General features: G+C 46.1%; 1 protein-coding gene across 4 annotated transcripts in view; it reads left to right on the top strand.

Moving 5' to 3' along the window:
• Positions 1 to 18131, top strand: part of LOC112261920 (runt-related transcription factor 3) — an 89063-nt gene that overhangs the window by 60569 nt on the left and 10363 nt on the right. For 3 of the 4 annotated variants that reach the window (XM_024437562.2, XM_024437563.2, XM_024437566.2), the window contains 2 exons: positions 670 to 834; positions 13707 to 13778. In XM_024437562.2, the coding sequence (XP_024293330.1) occupies positions 670 to 834; positions 13707 to 13778 (237 nt within the window). The remainder of the gene's footprint in view (positions 1 to 669; positions 835 to 13706; positions 13779 to 18131) is intronic. The other variant, XM_024437565.2, reaches the window with a different exon arrangement.

The following is an 18131-nucleotide window of genomic DNA, read 5'->3' on the forward strand; positions in this document are numbered from 1 at the left end:
GGGGCTGTGCTGTGCTGGGTTATACTGGGGTTATACTGGGGTTGTACTGTTGAGTCGACAAGTTAGGGGATAAGGGGATAGATTCGCAGTATTTTCTGTTGCTGTAATTATAACCTATTGCATACTATCATTATCATGCAATTATTGTATTATTATGCTAGTACTATTGTTATACACTAGATAGAGTATTAGTGGTATTCCATGTATCTGATTATAACACAAAGGCAGGTGCAGGTTTAGCCCAACCACAACACCACTGCCTGTCAACATTCTATTCATATGTTTCTATTTCTATGTAAACTTGGCTACTGTTCTTTTCTATAATCCGATTTAAATAGATTAGTTGGTGGAGAACAGAGGGCTTTATTCATATAATATGATTATGTCACTGTACTATCCCCAATCGCCAATATATACCCTCCCACTTCAAAACAGACTCACAAGGCCTAGTAAACTGTTGGTGCCATGGAGAGATCTGAGGAAAGAAAAACTCAAATATTACAGCAGACATAACATTTGGATGTACTATTGTTTTTTCTATTTTTGACTATTTACTACCGCTGTGGAAAATTGATAAAGTGCCATGATTTCCCGGCTGTGTAGGTGGTAACTTGGGTCTCCTCTCTCTCTCATTTTCTCTCTCTCTGTCCTTCTCTCTTCCTCCTTCAGGACACAGGGTGAAGCTAGAGGATCCCCAGAAGATGCAGTTCTCTGATAGGCTGACAGAGATTGAGCGCTACCAGCGGGCCAGCCTGAGGATGGGGCCTGGTAACCCCCAGCCCCGGCCCATGCACCAGAGCCACCTGGGGCCCTCCACCCAGTCCCAGATACAAGGTAGGACCACTGACCACACAGGAACCCCTATCACACTGACTCTTTCACTCAGTCTGTCCCAATTCAGAGCTGCTCACTCATCACAAACACTCCACGTTCTGCTACAGTACTGTATAGAGGTTTGCTCTACAAATGCCTCTCCCTAACTGTGACACATAATGAACTGACAGTGTTGCTCTAACCTTATCTCTATGGGCTGAGTTAGTTTTATGTGGCAGGCTGAGGCCCCAGGTTGAGTTAGTCTGTATGTGGCAGGCTGAGGCCCCAGGTTGAGTTAGTCTGTATGTGGCAGGCTGAGGCCCCAGGTTGAGTTAGTCTGTATGTGGCAGGCTGACACCCCATGTTGAGTTAGTTTTATGTGGCAGGCTGAGGCCCCCATGTTGAGTTAGTCTGTATGTGGCAGGCTGAGGCCCCAGGTTGAGTTAGTCTGTATGTGGCAGGCTGAGGCCCCAGGTTGAGTTAGTCTGTATGTGGCAGGCTGAGGCCCCAGGTTGAGTTAGTTTGTATGTGGCTGGCTGAGGCCCCAGGTTGAGTTAGTCTGTATGTGGCAGGCTGACACCCCATGTTGAGTTAGTCTGTATGTGGCAGGCTGAGGCCCCAGGTTGAGTTAGTCTATATGTGGCAGGCTGAGGCCCCAGGTTGAGTTAGTCTGTATGTGGCAGGCTGAGGCCCCAGGTTGAGTTAGTCTGTATGTGGCAGGCTGAGGCCCCAGGTTGAGTTAGTCTGTATGTGGCAGGCTGAGGACCCAGGTTGAGTTAGTTTTATGTGGCAGGCTGAGGCCTAAGGTTGAGTTAGTTTTATGTGGCATGCTGAGGCCCAAGGATGAGTTAATTTTATGTGGAAGGCTGAGGCCCAAGGATGAGTTAGTTTTATTTGGCAGGCTGAGGCCCCAGGTTGAGTTAGTCTGTATGTGGCAGGCTGAGGACCCAGGTTGAGTTAGTTTTATGTGGCAGGCTGAGGCCTAAGGTTGAGTTAGTTTTATGTGGCAGGCAGAGGCCCAAGGATGAGTTAATTTTATGTGGAAGGCTGAGGCCCAAGGATGAGTTAGTTTTATGTGGCAGGCTGAGGCCTAAGGTTGAGTTAGTTTTATGTGGCAGGCTGAGGCCCAAGGATGAGTTAATTTTATGTGGAAGGCTGAGGCCCAAGGATGAGTTAGTTTTATGTGGCAGGCTGAGGCCCCAGGTTGAGTTAGTTTTATGTGGCAGGCTGAGGCCCCAGGTTGAGTTAGTTTTATGTGGCAGGCTGAGGCCCAAGGTTGAGTTAGTTTTATGTGGCAGGCTGAGGTCCAAGGTTGAGTGCAACCCTCCCTGCTGATATGAGAGCCCAGACCTGGGGGAGGGTCCAGTACATTTACTGGCAGGGGCCGCTCACTCACGCCAGCTCTGTCCCCGGATGCCCTGCGTCGGTGAGGACCGGGGCCGCAGAGAGCAGGACGCAGGGTCCAGTCTGGGGCTAGGTGGAACCCTGATCCCTGCCAAACAGCCTGACTGGAGCACTGGGGCTGGTTCACCACGTCACACTACAGCCTCAGGAATCTCACAGCCACCTGGTACCTCTGCAATCACGTCAGTCTCAGGCTGACTGGCTTAACAGGGCAGATCTGCAGTTGAGACAGTGGGGAGGAGGGGAATGTGTGTGTGTTTGTGTGTGTGTGTGTGTGTGTGTGTGTGTGTGTGTGTGTGTGTGTGTGTGTGTGTGTGTGTGTGTGTGTGTGTGTGTGTGTGTGTGTGTGTGTGTGTGTGTGTGTGTGTGTGTGTGTGTGTGTGTGTGTGTGTGTGTGTAATGGGAAAGGGGGTACGTGGGTGGAGGTTTGCTCACAGACATATGTCAGAGCTTCTGAACATGATGGCATGTCTGGAAGTGTGCAGACAAAACACTAATATGCACACACATATGCACACAGACACACACACAGACACACTGTCCTCTCTCACCCACTCCCTAGTTCTCATGCAGGGGGTTAAGGCTGAGCTCCTTCCCAGTTAATGAGCCTATATCAGTGTGTTGTAAAGGTGTTTAGGAGTGTTTTGCTCTCTGTTGGTGGAAGTGTATCTCTCGGTACATGGGGTTTAGCCTTGTACTCCTGACTCACCACTGTAACCTAGATACACTATATATACAAAAGTATTTGGACACCCCTTCAAATGACTGGATTCTACATCTCCATAGACACACATTGGCAGTAGAATGGCCTTACTGAAGAGCTCAGTGACTTTCAATGTGGCACTGTCATAGGATGCCACCTTTCCAACAAATCAGTTCATCAAATTTCTGCCCTGCTAGAGCTGCCCCGGTCATCTGTAAGTTCTGAAACGTCTAGGAGCAACAACGGCTAAGCCATGAAGTGAAGCCACACAAGCTCACAGAACGGGACCGCAGAGGACTGAAGTGCATAGCGCGTAAAAATCGTCTGTCATCGTTTGTAACACTCACTACCGAGTTCCAAACTGCCTCTGGAATCAAGGTCGGCACAATAACTGTTCGCCAGGAGCTTCATGAATTGGGTTTCCATGGTGTCGGCTAGAGTGGTGTAAAAATCACTGCCATTGGACTCTGGAGCAGTGGAAACACGTTATCTTGAGTGATGAATAACGCTTCACCAAATGGCAGGCTGATGGACGAATCTGGGTTTGGCTACCTGCCCCTATAAAGGTTGGTGGAGGAGGAATAATGGTCTGGGGCTGTTTTTCATGGTTTGGGCTAGGCCCCTTAGTTCCAGTGAAGGGAATCTTAATGCTACCTTATACAATGGCATTCTGAACGATTCTGTGCTTCCAACTTTGTGGCAACAGTTTGGGGAAGGCCCTTTCCTGTTTCGGCATGACAATGCCCCCAGTGCAAAAAGCTAGGTCCATACAGAAATGGTTTGTCGAGATCAGTATGGAAGAACTTGACTGGCCTGCACAGAGCCCTGACCTCAACCCCATTGAACACCTTTGGGATGAATTGGAATGCCGACTGCGAGCCAGGCCTAATCGCCCAACATCAGTGCCGACCTCACTAATGTCTTTGTGGCTGAATGGAAAGCAAGTCCCAGCAGCAATGTTCCAACATCTAGTGGAAAGCCTTCCCAGAAGAGTGGAGGCTGTTATAGCAGCAAAGTGGGGACCAACTCCATACAGATACCAATGATTTTGGAATGAGATGTTCAACGAGCAGGTGTCCACATACCTTTGGTCATGTAGTGTAGCTGAGCTTAAACAACTCTGCTAATCAGCCAGTGCCATGGACCAGCAGGACCATGAGTAGTTAGCATCTATACAACTAAAGACAGTACTACTGATACACATTTCTTGATGGTTTAAAGTTTGTGTTCTGCACTTGAATGCGTGTTGTCTGCCATTGGAACGGCCCTGGCAGGTAAGCTTATCCAGATGGACTTACAGTGCCGTTAAAAAGTATTTGCTCCCTTTCTGATTTTCTCTATTTTTGCATATTTTTTATACTGAATGATATCAGATCTTCAATCAAAAGCTAATATTGGATCAGTGGTGGAAAAAGTAAAGATACCTTAATAGAAAATGACTCAAGTAAAAGTGAAAGTCACCCAGTAAAATACTACTTGAGTAAAAGTCTAAAAGTATTTGATTTTTAATATACTTAAGTATCAAAAATCCTTGTCCCATCGCGCTCTATTGAGTCCTTCTGGCAGGCCGGATGCACGCTGACTCGTGTCGCCAGTTGTACGGTGTTTCCTCCAACACATTGGTGCGGTTGGCTTCCGGGTTAAGTGAGCAGTGTGTCAAGAAGCAGTGCGGCTTGGCAGGGTCTTGTTTCAGAGGACGCATGGCTCTCGACCTACGTCTCTCTTGACCTTCGCCAACTCCCGAGTCCGTACGGGAGTTGCAGCGATGGGACAAGACTGTAACTACCAATTGGATACCACAAAAAAAGGGGTAAAAAGTAAACGTAATTTCTCAAATATACTGAAGTATCAAAAGTAATAGTAAAAATCCTTTCAAATTCCTTATATAAAGCAAACCAGAGGGCACAATTCCAGGGGCACACTCACTAGGCAGGTAGCCTAGTGGTTAGAGCGTTGGACTTGTAACCGAAAGGTTGGCAGATCGACTCCCTGAGCTGACAAGGTAAAAATCTGTCGTTCTGCTCCTGAACAAGGCAGTTACACTGTTCCTGGGCTGTCATTGAATATAAGGATTTGTTCTTAACTGACTTGCCTAGTTAAATATAGGCAAAACAAGCAAAGAAAACATTTGTGTTTAGTGAGTCCTCCAGATCAGAGGCAGTAGGGAAGTTCATTGGACCACTTTCCTGTCCTGCTAAGCATTCAAAATGTATTGAGTACTTTTGGCTGTCAGGGAAAATGTATGGAGTAAAAAGTACATGATTTTCGTTCGGAATATAGTGAAGTAAAAGTAAAAGTAAAAGTTGTCAAAAAAAATAATTTGTAAAGTTAAGTACAGTACAAAAAAAACTACTTAACTAGTACTTTAAGTATGTTTACTTAAGTACTTTACACAACTGTATTAGTGAAGGGAACATGAGTTTACAAATAACAAAAGAAAATTCTATTTATTTTATTAATTTAATGAAATAAGTTTGTAATTGTTATGTTATTTGTTCACTCAGGTTCCCTTTATCTAATATTAGGTTTTGGTTGAAGATCTGATAACATTTTGTGTAAAAAAATATGCAAAAGTAGAGAAAATTATAAAGGGGGCAAATACTTTTACACAGGCACAGTATCCATAAGGGCTTGCTAAATATCTCCAAATTCTTCCTGTCTAGCAGGGCAGGTGTGCAGACAGCAGTGAGATGGCAAGTGAAGAAAGGCTCTGTGCTCTGCACTCGTCTGCCTAGCTGCAGGGGGATCCGTGCAGATCTTTATAAGCATGTCAGATCTCAAAGGCCTGCACCAATACAACACACACACACTGGGTGCACACACTCCTTCAGCACAGACACACCACATTCATGCGGCTCAGAGCTGCCAGGGATGAGATGCATAGAGCTCCAAACTGATTCCACACAACACCCGCCAGAGGCTAGAGGCCCTCTCTGAAGTGTGTGTGTTCGTGTGCGTGCATTTGTGTGTGTGTAGACACAAGGAGGGGAGGACTGTACAATCACACACACCTTAATCTCTGGTATTACCACCATGACTGTGTAGCTCAGGGCTAATGCTAAAATAATCAAATAACAGTGGAGAGATGTTTTCCCTCCCCTTTCTACCTAGGCTTATATGTACCTTACATTTACACTTTTTGTTCATTTAGCAGATGCTCTTATCCAGAGCGACTTACAGGAGTAATTAGTGTTAAGTGCCTTGCTCATGGGCACATCGGCATATTTTTCACTTAGTCAGCTTGGGGATTCAAACCAGCAACCTTTCGATTACTAGCCACTAGGCTACCTGCCGCCAATGTACTGTACACTTTGACACAGATCACTGGGCATGGCCATGTACAGAATGTATTGTTGTCATGCTTAGACAACACACTAATACAAACCTAGCTCAAACTAAAATAGTCCCTTGGTAATACAGGGATGTATTTACATATAAACACGACACACACCTCTGCTTTTGGCAGCCATCGCAGAAAGAGTTGTATCTTGCAGATACATTTAGTCCTGGATCTGTTTGTTTGAGAATCACTGGGTGATAGATGAGCCGTCAACACGTTAGAATGAAATGGATTCTCATCTTCTGATTGCTAAATATGTTTTCTATTATCTACACAGAAACCCAGAGTTTACAGCCGACAACAACAGGAAAAGATACAATGTAATCTCCTGCTAAAGCCCATTGCTTCATATAGTTTTCTGAGCCAGGAAATAGTGTCTGAGTTTTGTCGTCAACATAACACTTTTGAGACGTCTGCTAAACGCTGCCCTGGTTCCTCAGACGTACACACACATACAGAATACACACACACAGACACACACACACAAAGTTACGTGCCAATGTTGCAAGCTCTGCTAGTGCTCCAGACAGACGGGATCATTAAGAGCTCATTACAGCACATGCAGTGACAGGATTCCAGCGCTCGGCTCACCACTTGTTTTTGTTCAGCCGTGGCCACAGGTGAGCCTGCTAGATGTGAAGAATTATCCTACGGGAGGGCATGTGGGAAGCTGTGTGTGTGTGTGGCTCTGCCAGAGCAGTCAAGCAAATCCCACACTCAGACAATCGGGTACTATACCATTTTATTCTGGTTTTCTATATGTGTATGTGTGTGTTCTAATGATATTCAGAGAATGCTGTCCATCTCCTTAAAGCACCCTGTGTATATTGTCTACAGTTTTTACCAGTCAAACCACGCAGACAAAGAGGCAAAGATGTTGAAGATGTTAAGATTAAATGGAAAGAAAATTAGATTTCAGGGAGACGCTGCAAAAATAATCTGAGAGATTCCAGTAATCCTCATTCTCTTTTCTAAAGGAGGCACACTTAACCAGCCTCAGACTGCTTTAACAAGCTCCCCAGACCAGAGCTGTTCTTTTAACTTAAATGTGTTTTTAGAAGAAGAAAAAAGACAGTGGCAATTTAATCGTTGAATACAAAGTATTTTGCCTTTTGAGGTGGTATCATTTAACATGCTATTTGTTCCAACACCTGCGTTCCTAACTGGATGAATATCAGATACTAGCATAACTTTCCGCCATCTAGTCAAGTGCTCGCTGCTTTGATGAGGGCCCAAGAAACCTGCGTTGCTGAGGAGGTGTGTGTGTCTGATGGCTGTGAGTGATAAAACACACTCTGGTTGTATTAATGCTCTCACCCCGATGAGGGATCTAGTCTTAATGATTCTAGCAGAGCAGGAAACAAAGGACCACCTCCATGCTTCTTCAGGCAGAAGTTTGCATCCTGTAGCTCCAACTCCAAAAAGTTCTGGGACACTGTGAAGTCCATGGAGAACAAGAGCACCTCCTCCCAGCTGCCCACTGCACTGAGGCTAGGTAACACGGTCACCACCGATAAATCCATGATTATCGAAAACTTCAATAAGCATTTCTCAACGGCTGGCCATGCCTTCCGCCTGGCTACTCCAACCTCGGCCAACAGCTCTGCCCCCGGCAGCTCCTCGCCCAAGCCTCTCCAGGTTCTCCTTTACCCAAATCCAGATAGCAGATGTTCTGAAAGAGCTGCAAAACCTGGACCCGTACAAATCAGCTGGGCTTGACAATCTGGACCCCCTATTTCTGAAACTTTCCGCCGCCATTGTCGCAACCCCTATTACCAGCCTGTTCAACCTCTCTTTCATATCGTCTGAGATCCCCAAGGATTGGAAAGCTGCCGCAGTCATCCCCCTCTTCAAAGGGGGAGACACCCTGGACCCAAACTGTTACAGACCTATATCCATCCTGCCCTGCCTATCTAAGGTCTTCGAAAGCCAAGTCAACAAACAGGTCACTGACCATCTCGAATCCCACCGTACCTTCTCCGCTGTGCAATCTGGTTTCCGAGCCGGTCACGGGTGCACCTCAGCAACACTCAAGGTACTAAACGATATCATAACCGCCATCGATAAAAGACAGTACTGTGCAGCCGTCTTCATTGACCTTGCCAAGGCTTTCGACTCTGTCAATCACCATATTCTTATCGGCAGACTCAGTAGCCTCGGTTTTTCGGATGACTGCCTTGCCTGGTTCACCAATTACTTTGCAGACAGAGTTCAGTGTGTCAAATCGGAGGGCATGCTGTCCGGTCCTCTGGCAGTCTCTATGGGGGTGCCACAGGGTTCAATTCTCGGGCCGACTCTTTTCTCTGTATATATCAATGACGTTGCTCTTGCTGCGGGCGATTCCCTGATCCACCTCTACGCAGACGACACCATTCTATATACTTTCGGCCCGTCATTGGACACTGTGCTATCTAACCTCCAAACAAGCTTCAATGCCATACAACACTCCTTCCGTGGCCTCCAACTGCTCTTAAACGCTAGTAAAACCAAATGCATGCTTTTCAACCGATCGCTGCCTGCACCCGCATGCCCGACTAGCATCACCACCCTGGATGGTTCCGACCTTGAATATGTGGACATCTATAAGTACCTAGGTGTCTGGCTAGACTGCAAACTCTCCTTCCAGACTCATATCAAACATCTCCAATCGAAAATCAAATCAAGAGTCGGCTTTCTATTCCGCAACAAAGCCTCCTTCACTCACGCCGCCAAGCTTACCCTAGTAAAACTGACTATCCTTCCGATCCTCGACTTCGGCGATGTCATCTACAAAATGGCTTCCAACACTCTACTCAGCAAACTGGATGCAGTCTATCACAGTGCCATCCGTTTTGTCACTAAAGCACCTTATACCACCCACCACTGCGACCTGTATGCTCTGGTCGGCTGGCCCTCGTTACATATTCGTCGCCAGACCCACTGGCTCCAGGTCATCTACAAGTCCATGCTAGGTAAAGCTCCGCCTTATCTCAGTTCACTGGTCACGATGGCAACACCCACCCGTAGCACGCGCTCCAGCAGGTGTATCTCACTGATCATCCCTAAAGCCAACACCTCATTTGGCCGCCTTTCGTTCCAGTACTCTGCTGCCTGTGACTGGAACGAATTGCAAAAATCGCTGAAGTTGGAGACTTTTATCTCCCTCACCAACTTCAAACATCAGCTATCTGAGCAGCTAACCGATCGCTGCTGCTGTACATAGTCTATTGGTAAATAGCCCACCCATTTTCACCTACCTCATCCCCATACTGTTTTTATTTATTTACTTGCTCTTTTGCACACCAATATCTCTACCTGTACATGACCATCTGATCATTTATCATTCCAGTGTTAATCTGCAAAATTGTAATTATTCGCCTACCTCCTCATGCCTTTTGCACACATTGTATATAGACTCCCCCCTTTGTTTTCTACTGTGTTATTGACTTGTTAATTGTTTATTCCATGTGTAACTCTGTGTTGTCTGCTCACACTGCTATGCTTTATCTTGGCCAGGTCGCAGTTGCAAATGAGAACTTGTTCTCAACTGGCCTACCTGGTTAAATAAAGGTGAAATAAAATAAAATAAAATAAATGCTGCCCAGGACGATCCCATCTCAGCACCCTGTTAAGACCCCTCTAAAGACTGGCATGTCAGCATGCCAGGAGACTGTAGTTCTGGGGTTATGGTAACCTCATCTCACATTAAATCAAGGCTAAGATAATACAAGAAGCTTCTCATTATGCTTCATAGAATGTACAGTATGATTGACAAGTTGGCATGCTAAGCCATTACACCTGGGAGATGTATATATGTGATATGTTACATGAAAACCATTTACTGGTGGTTACAGGAGATGCTGTGAAGTACTCCTCCAATACATCAAAACTGTTCCAATGGCAAATATCTGCAGCCATTCTACTGTGGTGAAATGTCAAACAGCTGAATCTATCCTGGATTCTCTCTGGTTGTGAAAATCCTGCTAGCTATAGTGAGGCCCTACCCCTCCTCCCTTGTCCACAGGGACCACACTGTTTACTCCACATAAACAAGATGGCTGGCCCCCTAAGCAAACGCCTGCGCCAGTCTCTATCACTAACAGCCCTGATCAGACCCAGAGCTCTTAACCGCTGGTCCAGTGTCAGATTTGATTTAATCCTCCTAATGGTAAATGTTAGGATGTGGAGTTGGGTAATCTGGATCTGTGTCTAGCTCAAGCCTCAAACCCACTCTAACAGCCAGCAGGACATGATCAACCAATTAGAACCAACAAAGAGTCACTGTGAGACACAACAAGCATGCCAGTCCCTGGAGCAGGCAACCAGGCACATTGCACATGCTTATAGATGGCAAGGCCATGTCTCTGTTTGGAAGTAGCAGATGTGGTTACTGGGTAGTTGTGTTGGTCTGTGGGTCGTTGACTATATGTCAGGACAAGACCAGAGAGAGGTGACCATGCTGTGAGCCTGGTAGAAAGGCTGTTGGCTACAAGCTCCATTTGGGCATCAATGCATGCTGGTCCGTGCCAACCCCGTACAGGAAAGGAGCTCTATGGCCAAACGCAACCAAAACTAGCGGGAATCCAGACCAGCGACTAGTGATTCCGTTTTACTTTTATAGCGCTGTATTTACATAATATGTCAAAGGCAACCATGGAGTTTATTTGTTATGGTGCCTAAGAGCTGCACTTGTGGTCACTCTATTTTTTTGACCTTAGGATGAATTACTCAAACTGAAAATGTTTTTGTTCACCAATAAAAAAATGTTCTCTTTTGAAGCCATCTCTCCACAGTCAAAAGAAAAAGAGAAGGGAAAGCAAGTTTTTTACCAGACTCAACTGTTTGTGTTAGTTATAATTTAACATCAGAGCCGGGTCCAGTATTACATTTCAGCAATTACAGCCACTACATGTGTGCAATGAGCAGTCTCTATTGACTCTGAGGAGAGGGGAAAGGGAAGGAGGGAGGGTGCAGGGCTCTCAAATAGAACGTAGGATTTTTCAGCCAATGTGTTTGTTTTTACTCATGTTAAAAGTGAGGGCTCAAAAGACATATAAAATGTCCCACATAGCTGAGCCAAGGCCATGTTCCTCCTCTCTCTCTCTCTCTCTCTCTCTCTCTCTCTCTCTCTAGCTCTCTCTCTCTCTCTCTCTCTCTCTCACTCTTGCTCTCTCTCGCTCTCTCTCTCACTCTCGCTCTCTCTCTCTCTCTCACTCTCGCTCTCTCTCTCACTCTCTCCTTCTCTGTCTCTGTCTCTCTCTCGCTCTCTCCTTCTCTGTCTCTCTCTCTCTCTCTCGCTCTCTCCTTCTCTGTCTCTCTGTCTCTCTCTCTCTCTCTCTCCTTCTCTGTCTCTCTCTCTCTTCTTCTCTGTCTCTCTCTCTCTCCTTCTGTCTCTCTCCCTCCTGTCTCTCTGTCTCAATCTCTCTCTCTCTCTCCTCTGTCTCTCTCTCGACTCTCACATTTTCTTTCTTCGTAGCGACGCCTAGGGCCTAAGTGAAACAGGAAGCCAGCACAAGCCCGGCATTCACTGTGTCTCAATGACACGCTTCATTGCGCCAGGCGCATTACATGTCTCTGAGGCGCTGCCGGATCCGGAGTCACGAGGAAGAACGCCATCTTGGTTCGAAATGTCTCAGCAGACGCCCTTTCATCTCCAACTGCACTTCAAATGCAGATTGTGTGTTTATTTGTGTCCTCCCAGCCATCAGTGGCGCCGCCCCAAAAACGTTAATATTTGTGACGCAGCCGTTGTCTCCTACCAATCCTGCACCTACCCCTTACCCCCTAATCTCTGGCCCCGCCCGGGGGCCGAGCCTCTTATTAACAGGGGTAATCTGTGCCGCTGGTATTGACGTTGTCCACAGGCCAATCAAAATATTTTTTTTAAATGTTTATTTTCTTGAGCGAATTGCACCAGCTGCTTCGAAGCCTTTCTGAATAACCCCATTTATGTGTAAGAATTTCCCATTGTGGGGCGAAGCTCGGAACCTCTCAGTGGCTGAGTGCTGATCTGGGCCTTTGGAGAGGAAGTAGAGTAGCTCCGAGGGTGAGAGAGCTTCTACACACCTCAGCCCCAGCCAGCCTGGGCCCAGTGTGGGCATAGGTGAACAACCCCTCCCCTCCACCTCCTCTCCCTGTTCCTGGCCCCTCTCAAGGTCAGGATCACCACTGCTAATATAGCGGTTAGGATGTTGTTCCTCACCTCATACTGTAGCGTAGTGTTACTGTAGCAGGATGAGGGCCAGGGACATGACCAGAGTACTCTCCAGGCCTTAGTTATTGTATGTTAATGGAAAACTGCCATGCAAATATGTATGCCTATGAATCTGTATGTGTACTAGTGTTTATGAGAATGTTTGTGCGTGGGTGTGTGTGTGTGTGTGTGTGTGTGTGTGTGTGTGTGTGTGTGTGTGTGTGTGTGTGTGTGTGTGTGTGTGTGTGTGTGTGTGTGTGTGTGTGTCTGTGTGTCTGTGTGTCTGTGTGTATGTGGCACAGTATGAGAGACGTGGCGAGCAATAAAAGATGGCCATGATTAACTGTCTGAGACAAGAGGCATGAAATATACAGAGAGGGGATAATTGAGGAGGCTTGGACTACATATACACATCACCTGAGACAATTCACACTATATAACATCTTCAAGAACAGCTAAGGACAACATTTGACACATTCTGTTTCATAATTGTACATTAATAGATAAAACTGTCATACAAATATAATAACAGGAGATATATGACAGTGTCTCTATGAATCTGTATGTGTACTAGGGTTTGTATGAGAATGTTTGTGCATGTGTGTGTGTACAAGCATGGGTGTTTGAGGTCCATGGTTCGTGCAGGTTGGCTTGTAACAACTGCCCCATCTCAGACCGAGAGCAAACAGACACTATTTGCATGTCAAATTGTCAGCCTCCTGCGGTGTGGCCGTTGAGTGTGAACCAGGGTCCCACGCGTTGCGCCAGTAGGGATTCTTCTCTCCCTGACAGGCTGACTGGACAGGCCAACAAAGGCCTCACACCTCTGCTCACCAGCCCCTTGAGAGACCAAAATATTCTTGTTAGCTCCAACAACCCATCAACCCTGCTTTCCCAGGCCCTCTCTCCAGTCTCACTCCAGTGAGAGCTCCCTCTCTGCCCCCCTCTCTGCTCAGTCAGCACAGACAGACCTGTCACAGGTAGACAGTTCCCCAAACATGTTGCAGGCTTTTTTAGGGCATTGAGGAGATGGGAGATTAGTTACACTCCCCTCACTCAAACTCATTAAGTGCACATAACTACAGAATCATAACCTGAATCAATTATCTCTAAATACCTTGTACTTGTACTGTGCACCAGAATTAGAAACACTCATGCTATGAGGTTTTTGTCATACCGCACAGATTCAGTACCTGCCCAGGCTACAGTATTAGCAGGCTAGTGTCATGTCTAAATTCTCCTTAATTAACACATAATATCTGTGTTCATTGCAGCCCTGTGGTCTGACCAGATTGACCCACCAGCTCTGAAGACATGCAAAGTGGAGGACGACCTCAGATGGTCAAGTAAGAGAGATATAATATATACTCTGCCCTGGGTCCTATCCTCCTAAACTCATCTGAATCGTCTTTCTTCTCACTTGTGCTTTCTCTCCATTCGTTTTTTTCTCTCTCTCTCTCTCTCTCTCTCTCTCTCTCTGTCTCTCTCTCTGTCTCTCTCTCTGTATCTCTCTCTGTCTCTCTCTCTCTCTCTCTCTCTCTCTCTCTCTCTCTCTCTCTCTCTCTCTCTCTCTCTCTCTCTCTCTCTCTCAACAGTAGGAAGTAAACAAACATTCTGCTCTCCTTAGATGACCCCGAATTTTTGCGTGTGTGCGCAGGCCAGTATGGCAAGATGTTTGCAAGTGTTGTTTGTTGGTTTCTGAGGCTCAATCATAACATGCCAGGCCCAATCATGGCACAGTATAAGAGGTGTGGCGAGCAATAAGAGATTACCATAATTACCAGTCTTGGACTACATATACATATCACCCAAGACAATTCACACAATATAACCTCTTCAAGAGGATCTAAGGACACAAATTGAGAAATTCTGCGTCATAATTGTACATCAATAGTTAATCAAACATTTTTCTGACACAGTGCAATGAATATAGAGATATTGGAAAAGCTCGAACTATGGGTATGGCAATGGGTGTTCCACTCGTTGTGACATTTTTGGGAATGTGTTTCGGTTTGCCCTCAGGGCTCTGGATCCCAGAACATTCCAGAACACCCCGTCGCTCCCCTCTCCCTCCCTCCCTGCTTCCCTCCATCATGGTGTTTTGGCACTCTTCTTCTCCTGCCTCACGGCCACTCAGCCACCCACCCGTCCTCTTCCCAGAAACCACCGCACCAGACCTGCTGAGTCATCTGCTCCCACACCCTTCCATGTTACTCCGAGATGCTCCTTGTACTCACACACCCTTCTGTAGGACTGATCAGTTGGGCTTGCTGGAAGTTTTCAATACGTTTGATGAGGAAAGCCCCTGGGGTAAAACAGTATTTTAGGTGTGACTGTCAGTGATTTCCAAAAACAACAGAGCAGTTTCATCATTTTCCCCTGATTTAGAATGAGGAGATGGAATGTATAGATTGGCAAATTCCCTTGCCAGATATTCATTTCAGAGCAAGATATTCACTAAGGTGTGAAAAGTAGAATTGACGTTTGATGGGGACTATTGTTATTGAGGTTGAGGTCCCAATGTCTAATCATGAAATACCAACCCAATTCCAAAGAGACTGAAATAGAAATAAATTAGTACGACAATAAATAATACATAGGAGTGTACATGCCACCTGGCCAGAGCTTGCAAACTCTTTAGCAATAACAAATATTAATAGAACCCATCCAGGTAATTTAGTTATCCAAACTCCTAAATCATATCTGGTTCGTTGATACATTAGGAAAATCTCTGTGTTTTATCATCACAAACTCCCTAATGCCTCGATCGTGTTGCTAGTGATAAATAGGACCATGCAAAACTTGCTTGGCTCACATGTTACAGTGGCTACCATGGATAGGTCTTTGGGGTTGTTGACGTGTTATTCTATTTGCATCAGATGCGAAGCTCTGACCCCAAGGCCTAAGCGCTTATACAAACATCTACAGATCATTTGTGTTCATTTGTGTCTCCTATTCTTTGGCTTGTGGACCAACATTATTTGCCTGGCTTTGTATTGCTTGGCCATACTGATGTCAGCTGTGACCATTCTTGTAGCATTTGGTCAAAAATAAAAACTATAAAAACTCTCATCACATCTCAAATCAGTGATGACTGGGAAGCATGGGACAGTCACTTGTCTCTGGCTGCGGTCTGAGGGGGGAGATGAAAGGAGAAGAGATCTATCTCTCCATCTATCTCTCTCTGGGCCAGCCTGATCTGAGGTTTTCTCCCTCTCTTTCCCACCTCTCCGCTCATTTGCCTGAGACACCATTCCCTGGGTGCTATTTGTCGACGTTTGCATTCAGAGTAAACATTTCACAGGTGAGCACCTGGATTTGCATCCCTTCACCCCTCCACACACACCTCGCTGGCGGCCTCTGCTCGCCCTTATGTTAACAACCAAAATCAGTTTCTCCCATAAGCAAATGAGGAAAACCTCCCTCCGTATCTGGGTTACACGCTTGACTGTGGACTAGTGGACCTCAGAGAGAGAGAGTGTGACAGCGAGAGAGAGAGAGAGAGAGAGAGAGAGAGAGAGAGAGAGAGAGAGAGAGAGAGAGAGAGAGGTTCCCCCGCCCTGCTGTGTGGCAGAACTCAATATGGGAGCACGCACACAAGCAAGGGAGTGAGGGAAAGGGAGGAACGCGCTAGAACACTGTGTTCTCTTTAAAAAAACTTGATTCCAAGCCACCACTTTTAGAGTGGGAACATCACAGACGGTGGGCCGCGCCAGCCAGCCCTCTGGGGTTCATCCCCTCTCATGTCCCTGCAATTTAGTCAACACGTTTCAGCTGAGCCTAATGGAGATCATGTGTGGGGTGGGCCCCTGCTACCAGCTAGGCCCCGTCAGGACCCTGTGCCATAGATCCACCACTCCTCCTCCCCAGTCCTGAGGCAGAGCCTAGGGCCTAGGTCTATACCTAGCTGGCAGAGAGAGGAAGAGGGGGCTGTGTGTGGATTAGGGTAGCAAACAGGGTGAATAGAAAAAGAAGATTGCAAAACTGTGGTTATATTTGTGAGTATGGCGTTGTTTATCTAACCCTCTCCTCTAGGGGGAGCCGCTGAACTGCTGAGAGGGGAACGGTTGTGGTGGGTGCTCTCTGGCTGGCCGACCGCCAAGGTTGTGACACAACACAACCCCATTAAGGTGTTTTGATAAGTGTCCAGTTGAGTTTCCCTTGACGAAATACAGGAGCCTGTCCCCGCCACAATTTAGTCAACACGATTCAACTGGTGACAATTAAATAGAGATCATGTGTGGGGTGGGCCACAACCACCAGAGCCATCAAGTCCCCGTGCCACAAATCCCAGCTCTACCCTAAAGCATATATTCAGCAGGAAGAGACAGAGAGAGAGAGACAGGGGGGGCTGACTCCACTTCTCCCGAATCGACAGCAGCTGAAGGTTTGGATTTTCCTTGCGTGAAATCAGATATGGGGCCCGACTCCGGGGCCTGCTAGACTCTGGAAAAAGAAACAGACCCCTAACCCTCCTCATGCACCCCCTTTATCCTGAAAATAAGAGAATTTCAACTGCAGAAAATAAACGTGTCTCTGTAAAAAATGAAGCAGAAGCCGTGGAAATTACAAAGGAACAGATTTTTTTTGTTGCTGAAAATATACCCAGTTCTCCAGACGTAGGGGAAAGACATTTCAACAAGACTGTGGCACGCAAGTTCAGCATCCTACCCCCTCAGGGCTGTGGCGTGCAAGCGCTTGCTGTTTCACAAATACAGAATGTCTTGGGAGAGGTTGAAGGTAGCTGAAGGATGGGACAAAAAAAAAAAAAGAGAACTATTGTAAAATATACTGTGTCAGTAAAATGTGTATAGTATGTGTAAGCTGGAAGTAGAAGCCTAAGTGTTGTTGTCTATTAGTTTACTCCAATTAGGGGAGGGTGGTGGCTTTAGGGGAAATTATAAAGGAAGATATATTAAAAATATATTTTATTTAGAGTGCATTTGGAAGGTTTTCAGACCCCTTGACTTTTTCCACATTCTGTTACGTTACAGCATTATTCTAAAATTGATTCAATTGTTTTTCCCCCAAATCAATCTTCACACAATACCCCATAATGACAAAGCAAAAACAGGTTTTTATCATTTTTTGCAAATGTACTAAAAATAAAAAACAGAAATATCACATTTCCATAAGTATTCAGACCATTTACTCAGTACTTTGTTGAAGCACCGATTACAGCCTCAAGTCTTCTTGGGTATGACACTACAATCTAGGCATACCTGTATTCTTCTCTGCACATCCTCTCAAGCACTGTCAGGTTGGATGGGAAATGTCGCTGTCTCTCCAGAGATGTTCAATCAGGTTCAAGTCCGGGCTCTGGCTGGGCCACTCAAGGAAATTCAGAGACTTGTCTCGAAGCCACTCCTGCATTGTCTTGGCTGTGTGCTTAGGGTTGGTGTCCTGGTGGAAGGTTAACCTTTGCCCCAGTCTGAGTTCCTGAGTGCTCTGGAGAAAGTTTTCATCAAGGATCTCTCTGTACTTTCCTCCGTTCATCTTTCCCTCGATCCTGACTAATCTCCCAGTCCCTGCTGCAGAAAAACATCTCCACAACATCATGCTGCCACCACCATTCTTTACCGTAGGCTTGCTGCCTCCAGATGTGATCCTTGGCATTCTGGCCAAATAGTTCAATCTTGGTTTCATCAGACCAGAGAATCTTGCTTCTCATGGTCTCAGAGTCTTTAGGTGCCTTTTGG

This window comes from Oncorhynchus tshawytscha, linkage group LG11, assembly GCF_018296145.1.
Source record: "Oncorhynchus tshawytscha isolate Ot180627B linkage group LG11, Otsh_v2.0, whole genome shotgun sequence".
Lineage (NCBI taxonomy): Eukaryota > Metazoa > Chordata > Actinopteri > Salmoniformes > Salmonidae > Oncorhynchus > Oncorhynchus tshawytscha.